This window comes from Dasypus novemcinctus, chromosome 23 (genome assembly GCF_030445035.2).
Source record: "Dasypus novemcinctus isolate mDasNov1 chromosome 23, mDasNov1.1.hap2, whole genome shotgun sequence".
NCBI lineage: Eukaryota > Metazoa > Chordata > Mammalia > Cingulata > Dasypodidae > Dasypus > Dasypus novemcinctus.
The window spans coordinates 40,516,039-40,539,611 of NC_080695.1; the positions used below are offsets into that span (position 1 = coordinate 40,516,039).

General features: G+C 37.7%; 1 protein-coding gene across 1 annotated transcript in view; it reads right to left on the bottom strand.

Moving 5' to 3' along the window:
- The window catches only part of LOC101435857 (phospholipid-transporting ATPase ABCA3-like), a 198,874-nt gene that overhangs the window by 146,106 nt on the left and 29,195 nt on the right, over positions 1–23,573 (bottom strand). Inside the window, exons 4-8 of the mRNA XM_071211469.1 lie at positions 22,138–22,267; positions 7,708–7,862; positions 7,309–7,464; positions 6,769–6,979; positions 3,578–3,728 (exon numbers count right to left, since the gene is read on the bottom strand). Coding sequence (XP_071067570.1) covers positions 3,578–3,728; positions 6,769–6,979; positions 7,309–7,464; positions 7,708–7,862; positions 22,138–22,267 — 803 coding nt within the window. The remainder of the gene's footprint in view (positions 1–3,577; positions 3,729–6,768; positions 6,980–7,308; positions 7,465–7,707; positions 7,863–22,137; positions 22,268–23,573) is intronic.

Sequence of the window (23,573 nt, forward strand, 5' to 3'; positions counted from 1 at the left end):
AGAAGAAAATGAGGGACAAGAGAGAAAAAAGAAAAAAGAGAAGAAAGAAAGAAAGAAAAAGGGGGTGGGTAAAGGGAGGGGAACAAGTATGGAAAAGAAAAAAAGATATAGAACTATCACAACAGCAACAACAAAAAACCTGCCTAAATAACTGAAAAAAAAAAAAGACTTTAGGGGATACGATGGGAGAAAAGACTAGGAGATAATGCAATGTTAGCAATTAGGACAATAAAAAATTAAAAAAAATAAAAACAAAACAAAAAAGAAAAAACACAAACGTTGAGGGCTAGGACATTCAAGGACCTCAGAAGGACCTCAGGGCGTGATGGATTCAGGGATGGAAAGTCTGTGATATTGAAGACTCAAGAGGTGTGAGTCTCTGGAGTGTGGGCCACCAGGGTTTAGGGGACTCAGACCTGGCAATCTCAAATCTGGTTAACAGGGAGCCTAGGAGCACTGCACTGCAACACAGCCTTCAGGGATACCCCCAGCTGGGTGCCAGCTCTATGGGAGAGGTCACATCCGCAAACTCTGACCTAGGTGTCTGAACCCTGCAATTCACTCACTCACTCGGGTCTCTGCTGTGGCTGTATCACCAATTCGACTTCAGGACACCTCCCATCCTGTAAGCCCCTGGAACGGCCACCTGGGGGTGCCTCTACACTGCAGCCAATTTAATGACACAGATCAGTAGCCAGGCCCGGGGGCGGGGCTCCAGCCGGAAACGCTGATATCAGAGTCCAAAACCAAAATTCCCATGCTTCGCAAAATATTCCCCTAATTGGCTTCCAGACGTCTCCCACGCTGCCAGTCCCTGAAACAGTCTCCTGGTGATGCCTCTTTATTGTGAACAATTTAAGGCTGCTGCAGATCGGCAGCCGGCCTTGGGGGGTGGGGCTCTAGCCAGAAGCGCTATTATTTGTGTCCGCAATCAAAAATTCCCCGCCTCGCAATAAAATTCCCATTTGTCTCCCCAAATCAGTCTGCGAAGGCCTCCTGCCCTGTTAGCCCCCCAATAGCCCGCTCAGGGCTTATGAATTCCCCAGTACCGCAGAGCCTCCAGGAATCGCCGCTGCTGCACCGATGCTGTGGCTCCGCCCACCCCAGGAGGGAGCGTCCCGTGCACAGCTCCCACCTCTGTGTAACAGAGCCTCAATTTTATCTTATACATGAATTTTCTCTGTTACCTTCCCACCAAATCAATGTCCAGACACCTCCTGCCCTGCAAAATCCCGAAACAGCCTGGTCCCGAAGAATTTCCAATGCTTCCCAGCCACTTCTTTGCAGGAGAGATTATCAGGTATGCTCACTCAGCCACCATCTTGCCCCGCCCCCCCCAGGTTTTTTCTTGACTCAGATTGCTCCTTGGTCATGTACAGAAACGCATATTAATCTTGTATCTGGCCACTTCGCTGAACTCATTTATTAGCTCTAGTAGCCTTGTTGTAGATTTTTCAGGATTTTCTAGGTATAGGATCATATTATCAGTGAATAGCAAGAGTTTTATTTCTTCCTTTCCTGTTTGGGTGCCTTTTACTCTTTTTCTTGCCTAATTGCTCTAGCTAGAACCTCTAGTGCTCTACTGAACAACAGTCTTGGGAGTATGGTATTTAATTTCCACATATTTGTGAATCTCCCAAATTTCCTTCTGTAATAGATTTCCAATTTCATTCCATTGTAGTCAGAGGACATACTCTGTATAATTTCAATTTATTGAGACTTATTTTATGGCCTAACATATGGTCTGTCCTGAAGAATATTCTAAAATAAGGATTTTAAAATATTGTTTGGGTTTAAATTTATGTATTTACTTTGCTGAGTAGATATTGTTCTTGGCTTTCATGCAAATGATAAATATTTCTTTCCTGAATATTTCTGACTTTTGTGTCTTCATCAACTGTTCATTATATGGCTGATCTAATGCCCTCAATCTAAAATAGCATGGTAGTATTTATTCCTTTTACTTCCATAACAAATTGCAAAGTTAGTTAGGCTTTCTTTCAATTGTCCTATCAGTTCTTTTCATAATATCAGTTCATTTCAACTATCATTTATCCATCAACAACCATTTATAGTAAACTGATGAGGTCATACACAAGTTTTTTTAAAGTACTTTTGGACATAATTCTTCCTACCTTTAAATCATGAACTTATTTTTAGCAGCTAAGTGTAGTCTGAATATTTATTTCTTCCATTTGTTCTCACCTTTTATTTTCAAAACACATTTTATTTGATCAAAAAGATAGAAGCAAAGTTGGAGTTAAGAACTTCTGTTTTTTTAAAAATGGCAGTATTTTTCCTAAACAGAGGGGCTTTTCACTTTTTCTTGCTCCAGATTTAACTTATTTTTTTGTCTTTATTTTTTTAATGTTACATTAAAAAAATATGAGATCCCCATACAACCCCCACCCCCCTCACCCCTCTCCTCCCACAACAACAACCCCTCCATCATCATGGGACATCCACTGCACTTGGTGAACACATCTCTGAGCACTGCTGCACCACATAGTCAATGGTCCACATTTTCTTTTTCTTGTGGCTAGATTCTAATTCAGGGTACCAAGCCTTTAAGAGCAATGAAGCCATTGTCATTTTAAATTGTTAAAATATACTGGCTGTTCTCTGCCAGAATTAGATTCATGAGTATAGTACCCTGAATCTTTTTCTTACCACCTTTCATTGGTGCTCTAAAACTTCTTTTAAACACTTTCTTTCTCAAGTTCATTCTTTGTTTTTTGTTTGAACTATAGTACAGAAATGCAAACAGGTTCTTTTGGGTTGCTGTTATCGGTGTGAGTAGTTGTTCTTTGCAGTGTCTTCTCATTTGCATTATTAGAAGCTCAAATATTAGAAGAAAGGCATAATAAAAGCATCATCTGCTCCCAAGTCATCCCATTTCCCATTTTAGACTCCCATGGTGACATCTCTCTTTCTTCTCTTCCTTCTGGTTTCTGACTAGCTCTTTATCCTACATACAGAGAATGTAAAGTGATAATACACCCAAGCACTTCATCTTCCTTTTGAGTAAAATGCCAACCAGCTAGCCTCAAGCTAGTAATTACTTCTTATAAGAAGACAAAATTGGCCGTCCCTGAATTTTTCTGATGAGTACTATTGGTTTTTCTTTACTTAGTTAGGATAAATATTTGAGGTAAAATTGTTATTCCCTGTTTCTCCATTTGATAACTAATTTGTTTAATACTTGTGGTCAATCTGCCTATTTCTTCTGGGTTCCTGTGGTCCCTGTATACAAAAGCAGCAAAATAGGCTACTTTTTCTCTTATTATTTTAATATTTCTCTTAACTCTACTTACTCAGGAAAAAAATTGTATCAGTAATTTACCATCACTTATCACTAATTAACACCAGATTTTTAGAAATAAAAATATCAAGAGAAATCTAAATTAAATGTAACTTATGCAGCATCTTTCTGTACAGTTAAAGGAATCTTCATAAAGTGAATTTTTTATTACTTAAACTAGCAACTAGAAAGAATATATTTCCCATTTCTGAGAAAACCTGGATTAGGATTATTTGTAACCTGAAAATAGTTATCTATCATTGCCTGGATCCATACCTGTTTGTGTCCTCTTTAGGCAGGACAAATGATAATTCAGCTGCAACATTGTTCTCCAAAACAGCTCCGGGTATATGATAATTAATCAGTTCAATGACTTCTTCAACATCACAGTTTGGTTCCTTTACCATGACTAGGTGGTATCCCACACCTGAAAAGATGTATTTACAAGACCAAATAAAGCATTTTTGAATTTTTTATCTTTTAGGAGATGATACTTTGCTCTCCATGGACTGAGTTAGCTAGTTCCACAGGGCATAAGAGATGGCATGTCACAAGTCATTTGGCTACAATTCTAAGCAGATACAACCAAAATTCTTCAAATGCTGCTCTAAGAACCCAGGGATGATAATGATCTGGGTATATAATAAGATTTCCAGAAATACGTAAAAAGCCCTCTGTAATATAATCTCCTTTCCTTCTGAAACTGCAATCTGGGAACTAGAAGACAGTGATAGATATTCATTCATTCATTCAACAAATATTTACTGGGTATCTCCTATGTGCCAGGCACTATTCTAGATTCTAATTATATAGCCATGAGCCAAAAAGCTAAAAATAATTAAATATTGACATTCTAGTGGGAAAGAGAGATAATTGAAACTAATTAGCAGAAATTATTGTGCTTTAGATAGTGTTAGTGCTAAAGAGAAAATAGGTAACTGCCTACGGAAGGGCAATAAGGAATGATGGTGAAGAAGTGTTGAAATTTTAGATAGGGACCAGGGAAGACCTGATTGAGAAGGTGATCTTGAATAAAGATCAGAAAGAAGTGAGGCAGCTACCAGGGCTTATTCTGCATTTTGCAGGTAAAGAAAAATTCTCCAGATTGGAAAACAACAACAATAACAACAACAAAAAACAGAAAATTCGGCAAAACCACCTCTCATATTTTTGTTTCTGATTATGAAGATAAAAATGCAAATCATCTATCTTAAGCATTAGAAGTGACTTAAGAGATGCTATGCCTTAGTTATCTGCTTATAGCAGATAAGAAATTATTATTCTATTTTGTGAATAAAACAACTGAGGCCCAAAGTTTTGCCTGACTTATCCATCATTTAATAGTTACAGAAACCACAATTCTACTATATTTATCTATACAATCATGTACAAATTAAAAGTTACTCTTTATTCTTAAATTATGGCACAATGACCCATTCTGCTTTCCTAGTCCCTCATATTGAAGATTTTTTAAAATGGCTTATTTGTGCAAAGAGGATATGTAGTTACTGAGATCTGAATGATAATTACCACCATGCAAACTTACCTGTCACCATAGAACAAAATATAATAAGTTTTTGATTACTAAAGCCTGATTAAATAATGGGAGAATTAAAGGTTTTCTTTAGAATAACTAATATCCCGATTAATAGCATTAAAGTTTAGCATGTGTGAGAAGGGATCTGAATGTACAAAACTGTATTATCCTTTTTATTTAATTAGCATTAAAATTAATGAATACAATTAGCAAACAAAGTAATAATAAACACTGAGCCCTAGATCATTATCTCTAGGCCTAGCTCATCATCTAAGCTTTGGTTTCACAAATACAAATTCCTTTCAGTTGCTTCCCCTCAAATATGCCCTCACAAACTCAAATGCAATTTGCCCAAATGAAACACAAAATATTCTCCCCCTAAGCAGGCTCTTGTTTGCCAAAAATTTCATTTGTAAGGGGCATCATTATTGTGCTTAGAAATAGTCTTCAAATAAACTTCAGCTCATTTTTCTTAGTCAGCTCTTGACTTTTTAATCTTTGGGGTAAGCTGATTTCATATCCCAACCAGAATTTAAACTAGTGAAAGTTTTATTGTTATATATCTCTTTGGGATTTCTTTCCTTCCATCATTCTTTTTTTTTTTTTTTAAAGATTTATTTTTATTTATTTAATTCCCCTCCCCTCCCCCGGTTGTCTGTTTTCTGTGTCTTTTTGCTGTGTCTTGTTTCTTTGTCCGCTTCTGTTGTCCTCAGCCGCACGGGAAGTGTGGGCGGCGCCATTCCTCGGCAGGCTGCTCCCTCCTTCGCACTGGGCGGCTCTCCTTATGGGTGCACTCCTTGCGCGTGGGGCTCCCCTACGCGGGGGACACCCCTGCGTGGCAGGGCACTCCTTGCGCGCATCAGCACTGCGCATGGGCCAGCTCCACATGGGTCAAGGAGGCCCGGGGCTTGAACCGCGGACCTCCCATGTGGTAGACGGACACCCTAACCACTGGGCCAAAGTCCGTTTCCCTCCATCATTCTTTAAATATGTGATGTTCACACAGTACATTTCAAGGGAATGTCATTAATGTAAAGTGTAAACTTTATGCAACTCACTATATTAGAATTTCTCTACCTAGTATGACAATGGATTTTTCTGTCACCAAGACTGTCTGATCCTTTCAAGATTTTATATACACACATATATATGTGTACATATGAATATATATGTGTATGCATATATTGGTATATACATATATAATATACATATTTGGTTTTTTTCCCAATCTGATTACCTTTATTCTAATTTTAGCATTCATCACTTTACGTTGTATTACTCCTATATCTTCTAGTGGGCCTTAATTAACTCTATATTTCTAAATTCATCTTAAATGTACATCTGTAAATCAAATGAAAACAACTTTTGTTGTTTTCAAAGCTCTTTCATTTTCTACCCTGCACATGAAACTTAATTTCTCATTAAACCTCCCCCCAAACTTTCTGATCCAGGCCAACCTCCTCCATTGTGCCAGGGACAATGCTTTTATTTGCCCTCCAAAAAATTAAAACATATTTTTTTAATACTGTCTTTTAAAACTCTATTTAAAATAGAAAGTACTCTATTTATTACTTAGGTAATAATTTTGTGTCTACCACTAATCTACTATAGAAATAGCAACTTTTACATCCTCATTTGTAAATAGAAAGGCATTCAAATATATGACTCCTTCTACTTCTAACAAAATTGCTATTTAAAATCCACTACCTCCTAGGTAGAAAGAGGAGGAAGGATAGCATATTAGAGAAGAAAGCATGGGCTTAGGTGTCAGAGGGAACCGAGAGTCATAAAAACCAATTAAAATAGTTTAGACCTAATTAATGCAAGAGGAAGCTATTGAAGGTATAAATATAAACAGACCAAAAAATGAAAGTGTTAGAAGGATATTACAAGGCAACAGTATCCTAAGAAGGATCAAATGAAGAGAGACCATATATTCGTTTCAGGAAGATTGAAGAGCCACAGCAGTGCAGGGTCCCCCTGACCATGATGGCAATACGGTCACCCAGGATATCAGCTTCATCCATGTAGTGGGTGGTCAGTAAAATGGTACGATCCTGTTTATATTGCTGAAGTAGATCCCAGGTGGCTCTTCTTGAGACTGGGTCCATGCCAGATGATGGCTCATCAAGTATCACCACCTAAAGACCAAAAGAACAATTCCATGACCATTGTTAATTTATGCTGGGGCCACAAATGTGATGGCTTACTATTCATGGGGACACATTTTAGCTAAGATACACAATCTAGACTGAACAAGAGTCAAGAATATGGGAAAACTAATAATAACCTCAGACCCCATGACCACGTTATAATGTTATGCCAGCAGGGTCAATAATGTGAGTCCCCACTGATGATCATATGGGAGGTTCCTTTTAGAGAATTAGATTTTCCTATCAGCACTCAGGTTTTTGTCACCTGAATTCTATGGATCAGCTGGAGCCAGAGACCCATTTTAACTGTCCTTTACCTTGGAGCCTCCTATAAGTGCTATAATGATGGAGAGTTTGCGCTTCATTCCTCCACTCAGTGACTTTGAAAATGAATCAAGCTTTTCTTGCAGGTCAAAAGCAGTGAGCATTTTGTTAACTTCAGTTTTATACCTCTCTCGAGATACTCCTTTTATCTATAAAGAGAAGCTAGAGTTTACATGGTGCTTCCAATTTTATCCTTAGAAAATTCTTAAATAAGAACTTTCCTTACACAACTATCTAGACATTTCTTCTTCCCTTTGCCTTCCTTTATAATAAAAGGACAAGTCCCCCAAAAATGACCTCTAACTTCTTAAGAATAAGGATGTTGATCTTAGTTATACTGCCTGAAGCAAGTGAAAAGAGTGGGGCGGGGAGAGAACATATCTCTGGCTCACCACACAGTAGAAATAAAGATGTTCTGCTACTGTCAAATTATCAAACAATAGGTCATTCTGGGGACACAGGCCCAAGTTTTTCCTGATATGCACCATGTCCTTTGAGATGTCAAATCCATTAATAAAGACCTGTCCTCTGGTAGGAACAATTAAACCTAAAATTAAGCAGAAGACATGACAGAAACTTAGCTTTGGTGAGGGAACCTGACAGCATACTATACGTTGGCACCTCAACTTCATAATCTACTCATGGATGAGCAATATCTCCTACAGAGAAAAATATCTGGTAAATATCAAAGGTTATCTCCTGGTGATGGGATAAGAAACCAATTTTTTTCTTTTTTCTTTTCTTACCCATATATATTCTAATTTTCAGTTAATATAAAATAATATGCATTACTTGGGTAATAAAAGCATTTAAAAGAATTTGTTGAACTACAAAATCCCAGTTCTGCTGTCAGGAGTGAATCATATATAGTCAGAACTGTACTACATACTCTGTGTTGATTTTTTTTAATGAAAATTTCACCACACAGGACCCTTATCCTCAAGAAGTTAAAATTTAATTGGAAGGTAAAGCATAATCACATAAAATATTCTAAAATTATTTACATAAAATGTACGCATACAAGAACCAGCAAGATGGTGGCAGAGTAAGGAGCTCCTAGAGTCGGCTCCTGCTACAGGGCAGTTAGCAAACACCCAGAGCTCTCTGGAGCTAGCTGAAGCACCTGCATGGGGGCTCCAGGAGACCAGAAGAGCGTCCTGCAACATCCTTAAAGGAATGGAAGGAGGAGACTGCCCATCTGCGGAGAAGTCTCTTAAGTAGAGGGCTCCACACCACGGAGGCCAGTGTCCATCCTCCACTAGATGCACAAGCTGCCTCAGGAGCTGTTCCGCAGCTGGAATTGAAAGCTCCACTTCCCCAAAATGGAGGAGGAAGAGACAGGTGGGCACCAATTTCAGCTACTGAAGAGGAAATTCAGTGGGCTACAGTATAATCCTGAGAACAGCTAAAGTTTGAGCCTGTTCCAGTCAGAAAGAGGCCAGGAGCTGCCATCTTAACTCCACGCCTGGCATGAGGGGAAGCGGGGCACACTGAAAATCCCAGGGCTGGTGGGGACTGGCTTCTTCCCATCCAGATCATAGTGCAGGTCTGGCCAAGTCCCCAGTGCCACCTCCAGCAGGGAAGAAGCTGCAGGCACCTGCACCAGCCTCTCCAGGAAATTACCAGTCAAGCCGAGGAGGCCGGTGATCATCTTACTCTGGCGGCATGAGCCACCACAGGAGCTGTTCTGTGACTGGAATTGGAAGCTCCATTTCCCAGAAAAAGGGGAAGAGGAAACGGTTGACTGATGATTTCGGTTACTGATTGGGAGACTTGACTGGCTAAGAGATAACCCTGGGAATAACTGGGTGAGAACCAGCCCAAGTCAGAAATAGGCCAGTAGCCATTCTGACTCCACCCCCAGCCTGAGGGGAAGCCAGGCTGACTGAAACTCTCAATGCCTGCAGGAACCAGTTTCTTTCACACAGATCAGCCTGCAACCCTAGCCTAAGCTTCAGCCCCACCTCTGGCAGGGAAGAGGCTGAGGAGCCCTGCTCCAGCCTATATAGGTAAATGCAGGTAACTTTGGCTGGCATAGACTGAAAATCAGAAGTCTACCAGGGTAACTGCAGCCATCTTGGACCTGCACTGCATAGATTGCTGCCCACACCTGCAGCTCCATCCCTGCCCCAGGCAGGGGAGAAAGGGACGTGAAGCTACTACAGTCTAGGCCTGCACGTGAATTATACCACATAGCTGTGACTCTGTCCCTACCCCTGGCAAAGGAGAAAGTTGGAAGAAGCTTCATTCATCCCTGCTGCAATGAGGGCAGCTTGAGCCTCCACAGCTTATAGCATCAACTACATGCTTGGCTCCTATTGCTTAACTAGCAAGGGAGAAATGATAGGAAGCCCTAAACTAAAGAGAAAAACTGCACCCAGAGAAAATATTCTAGTAAGCCAGATGCAAAGACACCAACAAAAAATTACAACTCACACCAAGAAAGAGGAAGCTATGGCCCAGTTAAAGGAACAAAATAAGCCTCCAGATGACATAAAGGAGTTGAGACAACTAATTGTAGATGTTCAAACAAATCTCCTTAAGAAATTTAATGAGATGACTAAGAGATTAAGGATATTAAGAAGACATTGGATGAGCACAAAGAAGAATTTGAAATCATACATAGAAAAATAGATCTTATGGGAATGAAAGGTGCAATCAATGAAATTAAAAAAACATTGGGATCATATAATAGCAGATTTGAGGAGGCAGAAGGATTGGTGAGTGTGAAGAAATGGCCTTTGAAAGTGAACATACAAAAGAACAGATGAAGAAAAGAATGGAAAACATTGAGCAAGGTCTCAGGGAACTAAATGATAGCAAAAGGCATGCAAACATATGTGCCATGGATGTCCCAGAAGGAGAAGAGAAGGGAAAAGGGGCAGAAGAAATATTTAAAGAAATAATGGTAGAAAATTTCCCAACCCTATTGAAGGACATAAATATCCATGTCCAAGAAACACAATGTACTTCCATATGAAAAAATCCAAATAGACCAACTCCAAGACACATACTCATCAGAATGTCAAAGACCAAAGACAAAGAGAGAATTCTGACAGCAGCAAGAGAAATGCAGTGCATAACATATAAAGGATATCCAATAAGATTAAGTGCTGATTTCTCACCAGAAATCATGGAGGCAAGAAGACAGTGGTCTGATATATTTAAGATACTACAAGAGAAAACCTTCATCCAAGAATCTTATATCCAGCAAGACTGTCTTTCAAAAATGAGGGTGAAATTAGAATATTCACAGATAAACAGAAACTGAGAGAATTTCTAAGCAAGAGAACAGAATTTCAGGAAATACTGAAGGGTGTGCTAGAGTTGCTAGAGCCTGAAAAGACAGGAAAGAGTGGCCTGGAAGAGAGTCTAGAAATAAAGATTATATCAATAAAAGTAACTGAAAGTATCAAAAGAATGGTGAAAATAAAATATGACAGATAAAACTCAAATAGTCAGGAATAAACTTAACCAATGATGTAAAGCACTTGTATTCAGAAAACTGCAACTCAATGTTAAAACAAATCAAAAAAGCCCTAAATAACTGGAAGAACATTCTATGCTCATGGATTGGAAGACTAAATATCATTAAGATGTCAATTCTACTCAAATTGATATACAGATTTAATGCAATCCCAATAAAAATTCCACCAGCATTAGAGGAAAAAATTGAAAACATGATCATTAAATTTATTTGGAAGGGTAAGGAGTCCTGAATAGCCAGAAACATCATAAAAAGGAAAAGTGAACCCTCATCTCCAGACTTTAAATCATAACACCTACCTATAGTAGTAAAAACAGCATGGTACTAGCCTATAGACAGACACAATAGACCAATGGAACCAAATTTATGGTTCATAAACAGACCCTCACAGGTATGGTCAAGTGAGCTTTAACTAGCCTGTCAAAGTCACACAGCTTGGACAGAAAAATCCATTTAACAAAAGGTGCTGAAAGAATTGGACATCCGTGGCTGAAAGAAGGAAAGAGGACCCCTATCTCACACCTTACCCAAAAATTAACTCAAAATGGATCAAAAAACTAAAAATAAAAGCAAGAACCATAAAACTTCTAAAAGAAATTATTGGAAAATATCTTCAAGACCTGGTGGTAGGTGGTGGATTCTTAAAGGAGATAAGAGAAGGATTGAGTGGACTGCTGATGTTTAATGTATGTAGAAGTTTTAATTAGCTTTCCTGTAAAATAAATATATTTCCTGTAAAATAAAAATAGCTTTTCCTGTAAAATGTATAGAGTGGATAGTAATACACAGTGAGTAACAGCTAGTTTATAAATGGGGATGTGACTGAAGATGGTAGTCTAGTTATATAAATGCCAATTGACAGAATGCTTGAGAATAATCTAGGAACTGGATGGCACGGTGAACCAAGAAGTGGGTGAGAATTGTAGACGATGGTATGGATGCAAGAGTGTCCTTTGTTAGAGAGAACAAATGTGTATCACTACTGCAGGGTGTTGGGACTGTGGAGAAGCATGGGAAAAATACAGCTCGAGTGACCTATGGACTGTGGTTAGTAGTAATGATTTAATATTCTTGCATTTATGCAAAAGATGTACTGTGCTGATCCTGAAGCAGTATGGAAAATGTGAGCCAAATGCACACTATGAACACGGTAATAATCAGATGATATTGTTTTATCTGTAGCAAATGACATACCACATTGTGGTGTGTTGATGGAGGGGTGTTATTTGGGAATTCTGTACATGTGCATGATTGTTTTGTAAGTTTACAACTTCTGTCATAAAAAATATATTTAAAAAATAATAATAGGGTGGGTTGGGGGAAAAACACAATAAATGTAAGATAAGAACTATGATTAGTAGTAAGAATTTGACATGTTCTTTCACAGTTGTAACAAACGTCTCATGACAATGCAAGGTGTTGATGGAGGGTTGGTGTATGAGACCCCTGTATGATGTTGTGCATATTTGCTCTGTAAGTTCACAACTTTTACTATACACTTAATTGTTTATGTATGTTCGTATATAAATGATATAAAGATAATAATAATTGGATTGGTTAGGGGAAAAATACTTTGTTTAGTAGTAATGTTTTTCTTTAATCATTAGTTAAAAAGTTTTAAAAACAATGCAAGTTATTGGTGGTAGGATGAGATGTTACATATGTTTGTTTGATGTTATATATGTTTGCTTTGTAAGTTCACAACTATTATACACTTGTTGTTTATGTATGTTTATGTATGAGTGATATGTTTCAATAAATTTCTTTAAATGTATGCATAGATGTTGGCAACTGAACCTGTTTTATGGTGAAATACCTGACAGTAGATTAACTATATAGCTACAAAACTATTCAAACTCCAAGACTCACTAAATTTAATTTAAAAATATACTCTTAAGGAAAAAATGTATTCAAGATTATCCGTTATATTTAGGATGATCAAATGCCCCTGACTTCCTTGTTGTCTCAGTCTCCTATCTGGTTTAGCATTTCTCCCAGGTTTTCCATTTTTGACAGTGTCATTATTGACAGTTGTATTAAAATAAGCTGGGAGGGTGTTTAGTACCCCTACTATGTATTTCCAGCTTCTGGAAATGTCTGGTTGTAGATGAAGAGCACATGTAATAAAGAGCATTATCACACTTTCACATGCATGGTGTCTAAAAAAGGAAGTGTTACCTTCTTTTCCTAACGCATTCCTGACATAGTGTAACTAAGACATTCCTAAGTATGCAGAGAACTCCCAGATACAATAGCTAAGACTACTAACTATGAGCTCAGACAGTTAACTTCTTTCAGTATAGGTGGTGGTGGAAGAAGTACTCAATAAGGCTGACCTTCCTGGTCACTTGCTGTACAAGCCAGTTGTGCATGTGAAAAGCTTAAGTTACCACAGATATCCAGGGGGCTGTGAAGCAGGATGGGGGTGAGACCAATGGGAAAAGGGAGTAAGTTTTATTTGAAATATTTGTCAGATATAGATGCCAAGCAATCTTGATAAAGTGTATAGACAGTAGCCTAAACATCTTACTTTGGCAGTTCTGCCATTTATTGTATTATGTAATTTTACAACAATTAATTTATCTTGCCATTTGGTATGACACAGTTCCCCAAGACCATCTCCACATTTGAAGAATCACTAGTAGGGCTCAAAGAGCCCACTATATATAGTCATACTAATGGTTAAGATTTATTATAGCGAAAGGATACAAAGCACAATCAGCAGAGGGAACCGCACCCATTTCGAAGTCCAGAGGAAACTCATGAAAGCACTGGCTTCTAAGAGTTCTCTTCCCATTGAATCACACAGGACACAGTTCCTCTAACAAAGAGCTGTAAAATCATGTGTGAAATGTTATCTACTAGGGAAATTCCTTAGAACTACAGCATCCAGGGTTTTATTGGGGTCTGGTTGTGTAGGTACCCTCTGCCTAGCGTGAACCAAAATTCCAGACTCCCAGAAGGAAAACAGTTGTTCAGCATAAACCACATTCTTAGCACGAACAGTTTAGGTACATGTAGCAGTTTGATATGATTGATGAATTCCAAAAAGAAACATTGGATTATGTTTGTAAACTGATCTTCTCCTCTGGGCATATTAGATTATATTGGATTCATAGGTTTACTTGATTAAGTAATTACGTAAGCCTCTTGTGCCGGCAGGGTGTTGAGTCCCCACCCACTCACAGATAAAAGGGATGGCAAAGGACAGAGCTGAGTGTTCTTAAGGTTGGAATTTTGGTTTTGGAGTTTTGATACTGAAGCTAGAGCTCTGGGAAGGGAGGAACCCAGAACCCAGAGAGAAGCAAGTCCCTGGAAGGGAGGAACCCAGGAAGCCTGAACCCTTGTAGACATCAGCAGCCATCTTGCTCCAACACATGAAAATAGACTTTGGAGATGGAAGTAATTTATGCTTTATGGCTTGGTATCTGTAAGCTCCTATCCCAAATAAATACCTTTTATAAAAACCAACCAATTTCTGATATTTTGCATCAGCACCCCTTTGGCTGACTAATAACTTAGCCCTTCTTATTAGTTTGTGGAATGATGAGAACCCCCCAAAATCCAAAGTCCCAGGATTACAAGGATTATAAGGATAGTGACCCCAGACCTGCCATATTAACTCTTTTCTGTGTATTTTGTAATTTTTAAAATTTTTGCAATAAGCCTTTCTGGAAACAAGGTAAGGAAAAAGATGTATGCTAATGAAATATCAAATGCTTACTATTTCTCAAGAAAATAGTATAAGTTGCATAAAAGTTTATATTAGCCACAGTGGAGGTCCTCTGGTTATAAAATACAAAACTATACAACTTGTAAAAAATAACATACAAGAAAATCTAGGTAGCGTTGACTTTGGCAATGGCTTCTAGATACAAAACCAAAAGTACATTCCATGAAAGAAAAATTTGATTAAGGTGGGCTTCATTAAAATTAAACTTCTACTATGTGAAAGACGCTATGATGAGAATGAAAAGACAAATCACAGACTGGGAGAAAATAGTTACAAAACACGTATCTATTAAGGACTTGTATCCAAAACATACAAAGAACTAAATGTCAACAATCAAAAATGGGCAAAAGAGCTGAACAGACACCTTAACAAGAAGATATGCAGATGACAATACTTGTGAAAAAAGTTCATCAAGAAATGGAGAGTGTTTATGGTAACACATTATAGTGAGTAGAACTAAAGCAGCTGGTTTATAAATGGGATTGTAGCTGGAAAGGGTAGTCTAGGGATTTAAATGTCAGTTGAAAGAAAGCTAGAGAATAATCTAAGGACTGAATAACAAAGTGAACCCAGAGGTGGATGAGAATTATGGTTAATAGCACTAGTACAGGAGTGTCCTATAAACTAAAACAAATGTACATCACTATTGCAAGGTGGTAAGAACATGGAGAAGCATGGGAAAAATGTAATGAATGTAACCTATAGGCTATAGCTAAAAATAATACTGTAATATTCTTGCATCAATGACAAAGATGTAGTGTTCATAATAGAAGGGTATTGAAAAAGTATACCAAATGTATGCTATAGACCATAGTTAGTAGTAATAGTCTCATGATATTATCTATAATCTGTAAAAAATGTTTGACAAAAATGTATGGTATTAGGGGGAGGGGTGTTGTATGGGAATTCCACACATGTGAATGATTGTTTTGTTAGTTCACAATTTCTAATAAAAATATATTTTTAAAAGTTAAACTACATAAAACACAATGATGAGTATATAATAAAATTGTGTGAATAAAAAATAGCTCATCAAAATAGACAAATTCCTAGGAACACATTTGCCTAAACTGACTCAATAAGAAATAAAAAATCTCAACAAATCTATAAAAAGTAAAGAAATTGGATCAGTAGTCATAACAATCCTAACAAAGAATAGTCCATGATCAGATGGTTTTCCTGGTGACTCCTACCGAATGTTTAAAAGAATTGAATAAGAAGGAACACTTTCTAACTCATTCTATGATGCTGTTATTATCCTGACAATCCTAATGAAAATATCCCTAGAAAGGAAAATTAGAAACCAATATCCCTCATAAATATAGATGCAAAAATCCTCAACAAAATACTAGAAAAACAAATCCAAATGCATATTGAAAAGATTATATATCGTGGCGAGTTCGATTCATCCCAGGAATGTAAGAATGATTCCACATATGAAAATCAATGTAATACTCCATACATTAATAGAAAAAAGGGAAAAAAACACGTGATTGATTCAAATGATACATAAGGAGTATTTGACAAAATCCAACATACTTTCATGATAAAATCAAACAGGAAACTAGGAAGAGAAGAGAACTTCTTCAACATGATAAAAGGCATATATTAAAAACCCAGAGCCCACATCAAAATTAGTGGTCGAAGCCTGAAAGCTTTCCCCCCTAAGATCAGAAAAAAGACAAGGATGTCCACTTTCGACCAATGCTATTCAACATTGTGCTGGAAGTTCTATCCAGAGCAAGTAGGCAATAAAATAAATAAAAAGCACCAAATTGGAAAGGAAGAAGAAATATTATCTCTATTTACAGATTATGTGATCCTATATATAGAAAGTCCAAAAGAAAACACAAATAAACTGGTAGAACCAATAAAAGAATTCAGCAAAGTTGCAATGTGTAAGATTAACACTCAAGTATAAGTTGTGTTTTTATGAATCAGCAATAAAAATTTCAAATTGGAAATTAGGAAAACAATTCCATTTACAATAACATCTAAAATAATAAAATATCTAGGAAAAAATCTAACCAAGAAGGTGAAAGGATTATATACTGAAAACCATAAAACATTGCTTTAAGAAATTAAAGATCTAAATAAATGGAAAGACATACCATGATTATAGATTGAAAGGAGTCAATACTACCCAAAGCAATCTATAGATTCAGTGGAATCTCTATAAAAATTTCAGCAGCCTTTTACGCAAAGATGGAAAAAACAATCTTCAAAATCATATGTGATTGCAAGGGGCGTCAATAGTCAAAACAACCTTTAAAAGAAAAACAAGTTGAAGGAGTCCAACTTCCAAATTTCACAGAAAAATCAAAATAGTGCAATACTAGAATAAGGATAGATCAATGAAATAGACTTGAGAGTCAAGAAATAAATCCATATATTTATGGTCAATTGATTTTCAACAAGGATGCCAAGACCATTCAGAGGAGAGAAGAATAGTATCTTTAACAAAAGGTGTTTGGCCAATTGGATACCCACATGCAAAAGAAAGATATTAGAATGTTACCTCATACCATAAACAAAAATTAACTCAAAATGAGTTAAAAACCTAAATGTAAATTCTAAAACAATAAAACCATTAGCAGAAAACATAGGGGTAAATCTTCAAGACTTTGAATTTAGCAATGGATTCTTAGATATGATACCAAAAACACAAGAAACAAAATATAGATAAACAGGACTTCATCAAAATGAAGAATATGTGTACATCAAAGAACACTCAGGAAAGTGAAAAGACAACCTACAGAATGGGAGGAAATATTTGTACAGCATATATTTGATATAGGTCTATTATCCTATATTACATATAATACATACACTAGCATACTCGTACAACTCAAACAACAAGAAAGAAAATGAACCCAATTAAAAATGGGCAAAGGGCTCAAATATATATAAATGGTTAACAAGCACACAAGAGATACTCAACATCATTAGTCATTAGGGGAATGTAAATCAAAATCACAATGAGATGTGACTTCACACCCACTAAGATGGCTATAATAAGTATAAGAAGAAAACAGACAGGGAAACAGACTTGGCCCAGTGGATGGGGCGTCTGTCTGACATGGGAGGTCCACGGTTCAGGCCCCGGGCCTCCTTGATCCATGTGGAGCTGGCCCACAGGCAGTGCTGGTACACACAGGGAGTGCCGTGCTGTGCAGAGGTGTCCCCCCCATGGGGGAGTCCCATGCGCAGGGGGTGCACCCCGTGGGGAGAGCCACCCAGCACGAAGGAGGGTGCAGCCTGCCCAGGAGTGGCGCCACATGCCCGGAGAGCTGATGCAGCAGGATGATGCAACGGAGGGAAACACAGATTCCCGTGCCACTGACAGCAACAGAAGCGGACAAAAAGAGGAATGCCCAGCAAATGGACGCAGGGAGAAGACAATTGGGGTGGGGGAGGGGGGGTAGGGGAGAGAAATAAAAAAAAAAAAAAGACAATAGAAGTGTTTGTAAGGATGTGGAAAAATTGGAACCCTATAAATTCCTGGTAGGAATATAAAATGGTGCATCATCTGTGGAATACAGCTGAGAATTTCCTCAAAACACTAAAAAGAATACTATAAGACCTAGTCATTCCACTCCTAGTTATATACCTCCAAACTTGTAAAAACAGGTATTTAGACAAATATTTAAACACAAGTGTTCACAACAACACTGTAAACAATAGCCAAAAGATGGTAACACCTCAGATGCCTATCGGTTGGTGAATGGATAAACGAAACGCAGTGTATTCCTACAACACAATATTAATCAGCCATAAAAAAGAAGGAAATACTAACACATGCTACAATCTTGATGAAACATTTAAAACATTATGCTCAGTGAAAGAAACCAAAGAGTCATACATTTTATTTTATTTTATTTTATTTTTTAAAGATTTATTTTTTATTTATTTCTCTTCTCTTGACCCCCATTGTCTGCTCTCTGTGCCCATTTGCTGTGTGCTCTTCTGCATCTGCTTGCATTATCAGGCAGCACTGGGAAACTGCGTCTCTTTTCTGTTGCAGCATCTTGCCTCATCAGCTCTGTGTGCAACGCCACTCCTGGGCAGGCTGTGCTTTTTACACACAGGGCAGCTTTCCTTGCGGGGTGCACTCCTTGGATGTGGGGCACCCCTATGTGAGGGTGCCCCTGTGTGACACGGCACTCCTTGCATGCGACAGCAGCACTGAGCGTGGGCCGGCTCACCACACAGGTCAGGAGGCCCTGAGTATCAAACCCTGGACCCTCCATATAGTAGGTGGACACTCTATCAGTTGAGCCACATCCACTTCCTGAGTCATATGTTTTATGATTCCATCTATATGAAAAATTTCCAGAATAAGCAAATCCATAGAGAAAGAAATCAGAATAGTAGTTGCCAGCAATTCAGGGATAGTCAGAATGGGGAATGACTGCTTAAGGGGTAATTTCCTGTTAGTGTGATGAAAATATTCTGGAACTATATGTAGGTAACGGTTACACAACCTTTTTAATATATTAAATGTCACTGAATTGTATAGTTTAAAATGGTAAAATGTGACTTTCATGTTATGTGGATTTTACCTCGATAAAAAAATGATCATTAAAAAAATTAACAAGACATGACTTTTCATCAAATAACTTGAATCTAGCAGAGGAAACAGATGACTAAACAAATATAATGCACGGCAGAATTCATTCATCCATCAAGTTTTGACTGAGTGTCTACTATTTGCCAGAAGTATTTTAGTTAATTTGGACATATCAGTCGACAAGCCTTTGCACTGAATTGTGCATGAATAGGGTGATTCACTCATTCCCAATGAAAGAAAGTCGATGAGTACATGCAGATAAGGAAGTGCATAATGTGTGTTCTGGGATAAAAAGTGTATTAGTTGCTTACAGTGGCTAAGAACAGAGGTTCATTCAAACACAGTTCTAGAGGCCCAAAGTCTGAAATCAGGATCACTGGGCTGAAATCAAGGTATCAGTAGGTCTGTGTTCCCAATGGAGGCTCTAGCAGAAAATCTATTCTTTGCTTCTTCTAGCTTGTGGTGGCTGCTGGTATTTCTTGACTTGTAGTCCCTTCACTCCAATTTTCTCCCTCTGTTTTCACAGTCCTTCCTCTCTTCTTGTGTCTTCTCCTTTTCTATCTGTAATCTCCCTCTGCCTCTCACTTGTGATTGTATTTAGGGTCCACTTAGATAATCCAGGGTAATCCCTTTATTTCAACATCCTTAATTTAATCACATTAGCACAGTCTTTCCCACACAAGCTAACTTTCACAGGTTGCAGGGATTACGACATGGGCATATCTTTAGCCTACCTCAAGTAAATCATGTAAAACATGGAGTATGTTCCAAGATAATACACGTAGAACATTTAATAAATCGTAGTTGATATTATGGTGATGACAAAACAATGGAAACGATTCACCTAACAATTATGTGGCATTTATTAGGAAGTAATTCCTAAAAGAAAAGATTTAACTACTGTTCAAAGGGAATTCACAGATAGGAATTGGTAAAGAATTGACAAAGACCTGTCAGCTTCTCCTGACTGCCTAGCCTTTGTATCATTCCTTGCCTCAAGGGTAAGGCTACTTCTAGTTGACCTGCTGTGGGAAACTCAGCCCTGCTCCAGCCTTTTACTTGACACTCCAATCTCATTTTTGTCATTTTAATTTTTTCCCTGTTCCCTAGTGTTGGAGAAAAACAGTGTTCACTGGGACACGGAGACTGATTGACCACAGGCAGTAAATGTATTTATTGAGAAGCTCTCCCAACAAAGGGGGTCTGAAGAACAGAATTCAGCACCCCCACCAGCACGATGGGGGTCTGAAGAGAGAATTCAGCCCACTCCTGGAAGGGTGGGACTTGAATTTATACAGAACTTTCCTAGGTGGGGAAATGATAGTGGGAGGGGGCTGAGGGTCTGAGTGAGGTAGTGGGAGGGGGGTGAGGGAGTATATGGCTTGCTGGAATGCTGCAGGAACAGGTGTTTCTTTTCATCTGTAGGTTCAGTTTTCCTCTTACTCAATTTAGATTAGTCTACATCCTGACTTTGGAGCCCCTTTGAGGTGGTGGGATGTCACCCTATACATAAGCACTATTTTCTTACTTCTCAAGTCATGTTGCAAAGATCCTATTTACTCATTGGTATCATTAGCCAGCTATAAGATTTTTGAAGATAAGGACCTTGTACTCACGATTTAGTTCCCAGTTTCTGTCCCAAAATCTGGCATATTAATATATGTTGATGGAATGACTGAATGAAGTTATTGCTTCAAATAAAATATACAGGATGTAGTAAATTACAAGTGGACAAACTGAGCAATAATGGAGCTTTCTGGGGTGATAGTGAAGTTCTCTAATTTGACAGGGATTTGGGTTACTCAGGTGTATGCATATGCCAAAATTCAGCAAATGTGCACTTAAAATTTATGTATTTCATTATAATTAAATTTTACAACCATGGAAAAATTGTTAGTTATGCATGATAGAATATTTAGAAGGGAGTATATTGATATCTATAATTAACTTCTAAAGTTTACAAAATGGATTGATAGATAGGTGTCAAATTAAGTATAGTAAAATGTTAAAATGGTAGAATCCATGTGATGGAAAGATGTGTTTAATAAAAATGTCTTTCAATGTGACTGTACATTTGAAAATTCTCATAATAAATATAAGAAGATATATTCATATGAAAACATTAGAGAGGTAAAATGGAAACGATGCACATCAAATAAACTAGACTGTTTACTTATAAGAAGGATGCAAAATAGAAAGATAAGCAAGATAAAATGAAATCAATGAATAAATAAGGAATAAATGAATGAAAAATGAAGAAGAGGGTCCTTGCTTTGATTAATAAGGACTGTGAAATTGGAATGATAAATGAATTTACAAATCACATTGATTTGCTTGAGCTTCTATTTTATCCAGGGGATTGCAAAGAAGAAACAAGAGACTAACTGAACCAGGTGGACATACTAACGGTCTTGATAGTACTGATAGAGACCCCAGCCCCTGCTGGAAAAAGGAACTGTAACAAAGAAATCAGGCTGACAGCAGCAAAATCTGCTGATCTTCACCAGATGCCACAATATTACACCAATACCCTAGTTGGTAATTAACAAGCTGGTCCTCAAAGACACCTTTCCTGGACAATCCACACCCTCCCCCCCACCCCATACTTCACAGGGCCCAGGCAGCCATTGTCCTCACCCCTCCCCATTCCCACACACTTAATCTTTGTCTCAAACAGCCATGTAAGCTGTTCCTCCAGCTGAATCCTTTGAACAGAAACCTCTTCTGGTGCTGCTTCTGCATTAAGGCAGCTTTAGCTCAATAAATTTGCTCTGTTCCACCCCCAGCCCTCCTTTAAGTCTGTTTATATTATTTTCAGCATAACAGGACTAGACTGTGAAGTGAGAAATTTATGCACCTGAGGTACAAAAATAAATACTGATTTTTAAATTTTATAACAAATTATAAGCCCTTTAAAAAGAGTGGATTAATCAGCAACTATATGTATTACTTAAATGACAATGATGTCAACATCAAGATGGTATACAAAATGGTCCACAGTATCTGTGCAAAGGGTGATCCTGAATACATACCTGACAGAATGGATAAGGTGGTAGTCTTCCCTGCCCCATTAGGTCCTAAAAGAGCAGTGATTTGCCCCTCATATGCATTCAAAGACAAGTTTCTTACAGCTGTTATAATACTATTGTTGATTTTGAATTCCTACAAAAAGAAAAAAATAATATAATATATCTATCACTATCACTTGTTAAGGGCAAGCACTCATAGTAGTTATCTATAGAAGAGAAAAAAGCACCATATCATCAATCTCAAGAGGCGGAAAAATCAAAATTTAAAAAAGAAAAAAGTTGTGAAAAAGAACCAATATTTGGAAGGATGATATGGGTAGACCTCTTTAGTGGGTCTACAAACTCCTCCTGAACAATCTCATCCACTGTCGCTTTGTTTTAATTTCTATCTTGAAAATGATAATGATGCAGTCTGCTCTAGTCAATGTCTTTCTCCTCAATGGCAGAACTCTCTGCTGGAAACCCACTTACTTGTTTGACTTATCAGCACCTCAAACTAGTCATTATCACATTAGAAAATGTACATCTGCTGTGTTCCTTTCCTGGATGAATGCACCATTATCTACCTAGATGTACAAGCCAGAAACTTGGAACTCACTTATCTTAGGCAACTCTCTCTCTCTTTTATCTGCTAAAACTCATCAGTCACCAACAACTGCTAATGTATTTATTCAATTAAAAATGTTTTTTGGGTGCCTACTATGTGTAAGATACTGTGAATGTATTCAAGAATAAGATGGGCATTGTTTCTGCTCTTATGACAGGCATATTTTAGTAAAAGAAATAGACAAAAGCAAAAACACGTAATGATTAGACATTAGTAGAGGGTGTTGTTTCACACAAAATTGTCAGATAATGCTCTCTGAAGTCAAATGTTTTTAAGCTAAAACACAAAATTTAGAATGTTTAAGAAATTGATAAAAAGCACATTCTGCTCCAACATATAAGAAATTTAGAAGTCATCACTCTCATCCTCACTTCAAGAGAAAAGCTGAACAGACTGAAAATCAACAATTATTCAATCCATCAGAGAAATGAAGTCATGGAGCCCCCAAAACTGAAGAGACAGGCAAATACAGAGAATCACAGTTTACAGGGAGCAGAAGCTGCTGGACTGAATAACTGGTGGGAGCACTTAAGCAGCAAATATCAAACTGCTGGAGGCTCAGTAGACAAGCTTAACAGTTTAAAAACTCTTGGAGTTCCAAACTTGGGAGAGAGGGGCACATTTTCATAGTTACTATGGGAAAGAGATTTAAAATGGAGTCAGAGAGCTCATTCTGGAGATTACTCTTAAGGAAGTATCAGCCAGATACAACAAACTGCCGAAGTATACAAAACACCAAGCAACAATATTCCTCAAAACCCCAAGGACATCTGGATACCATAAAACAAAACACAAGATAAAGAACTCAGTTAAGTTCCTACCTGAAGGGCAA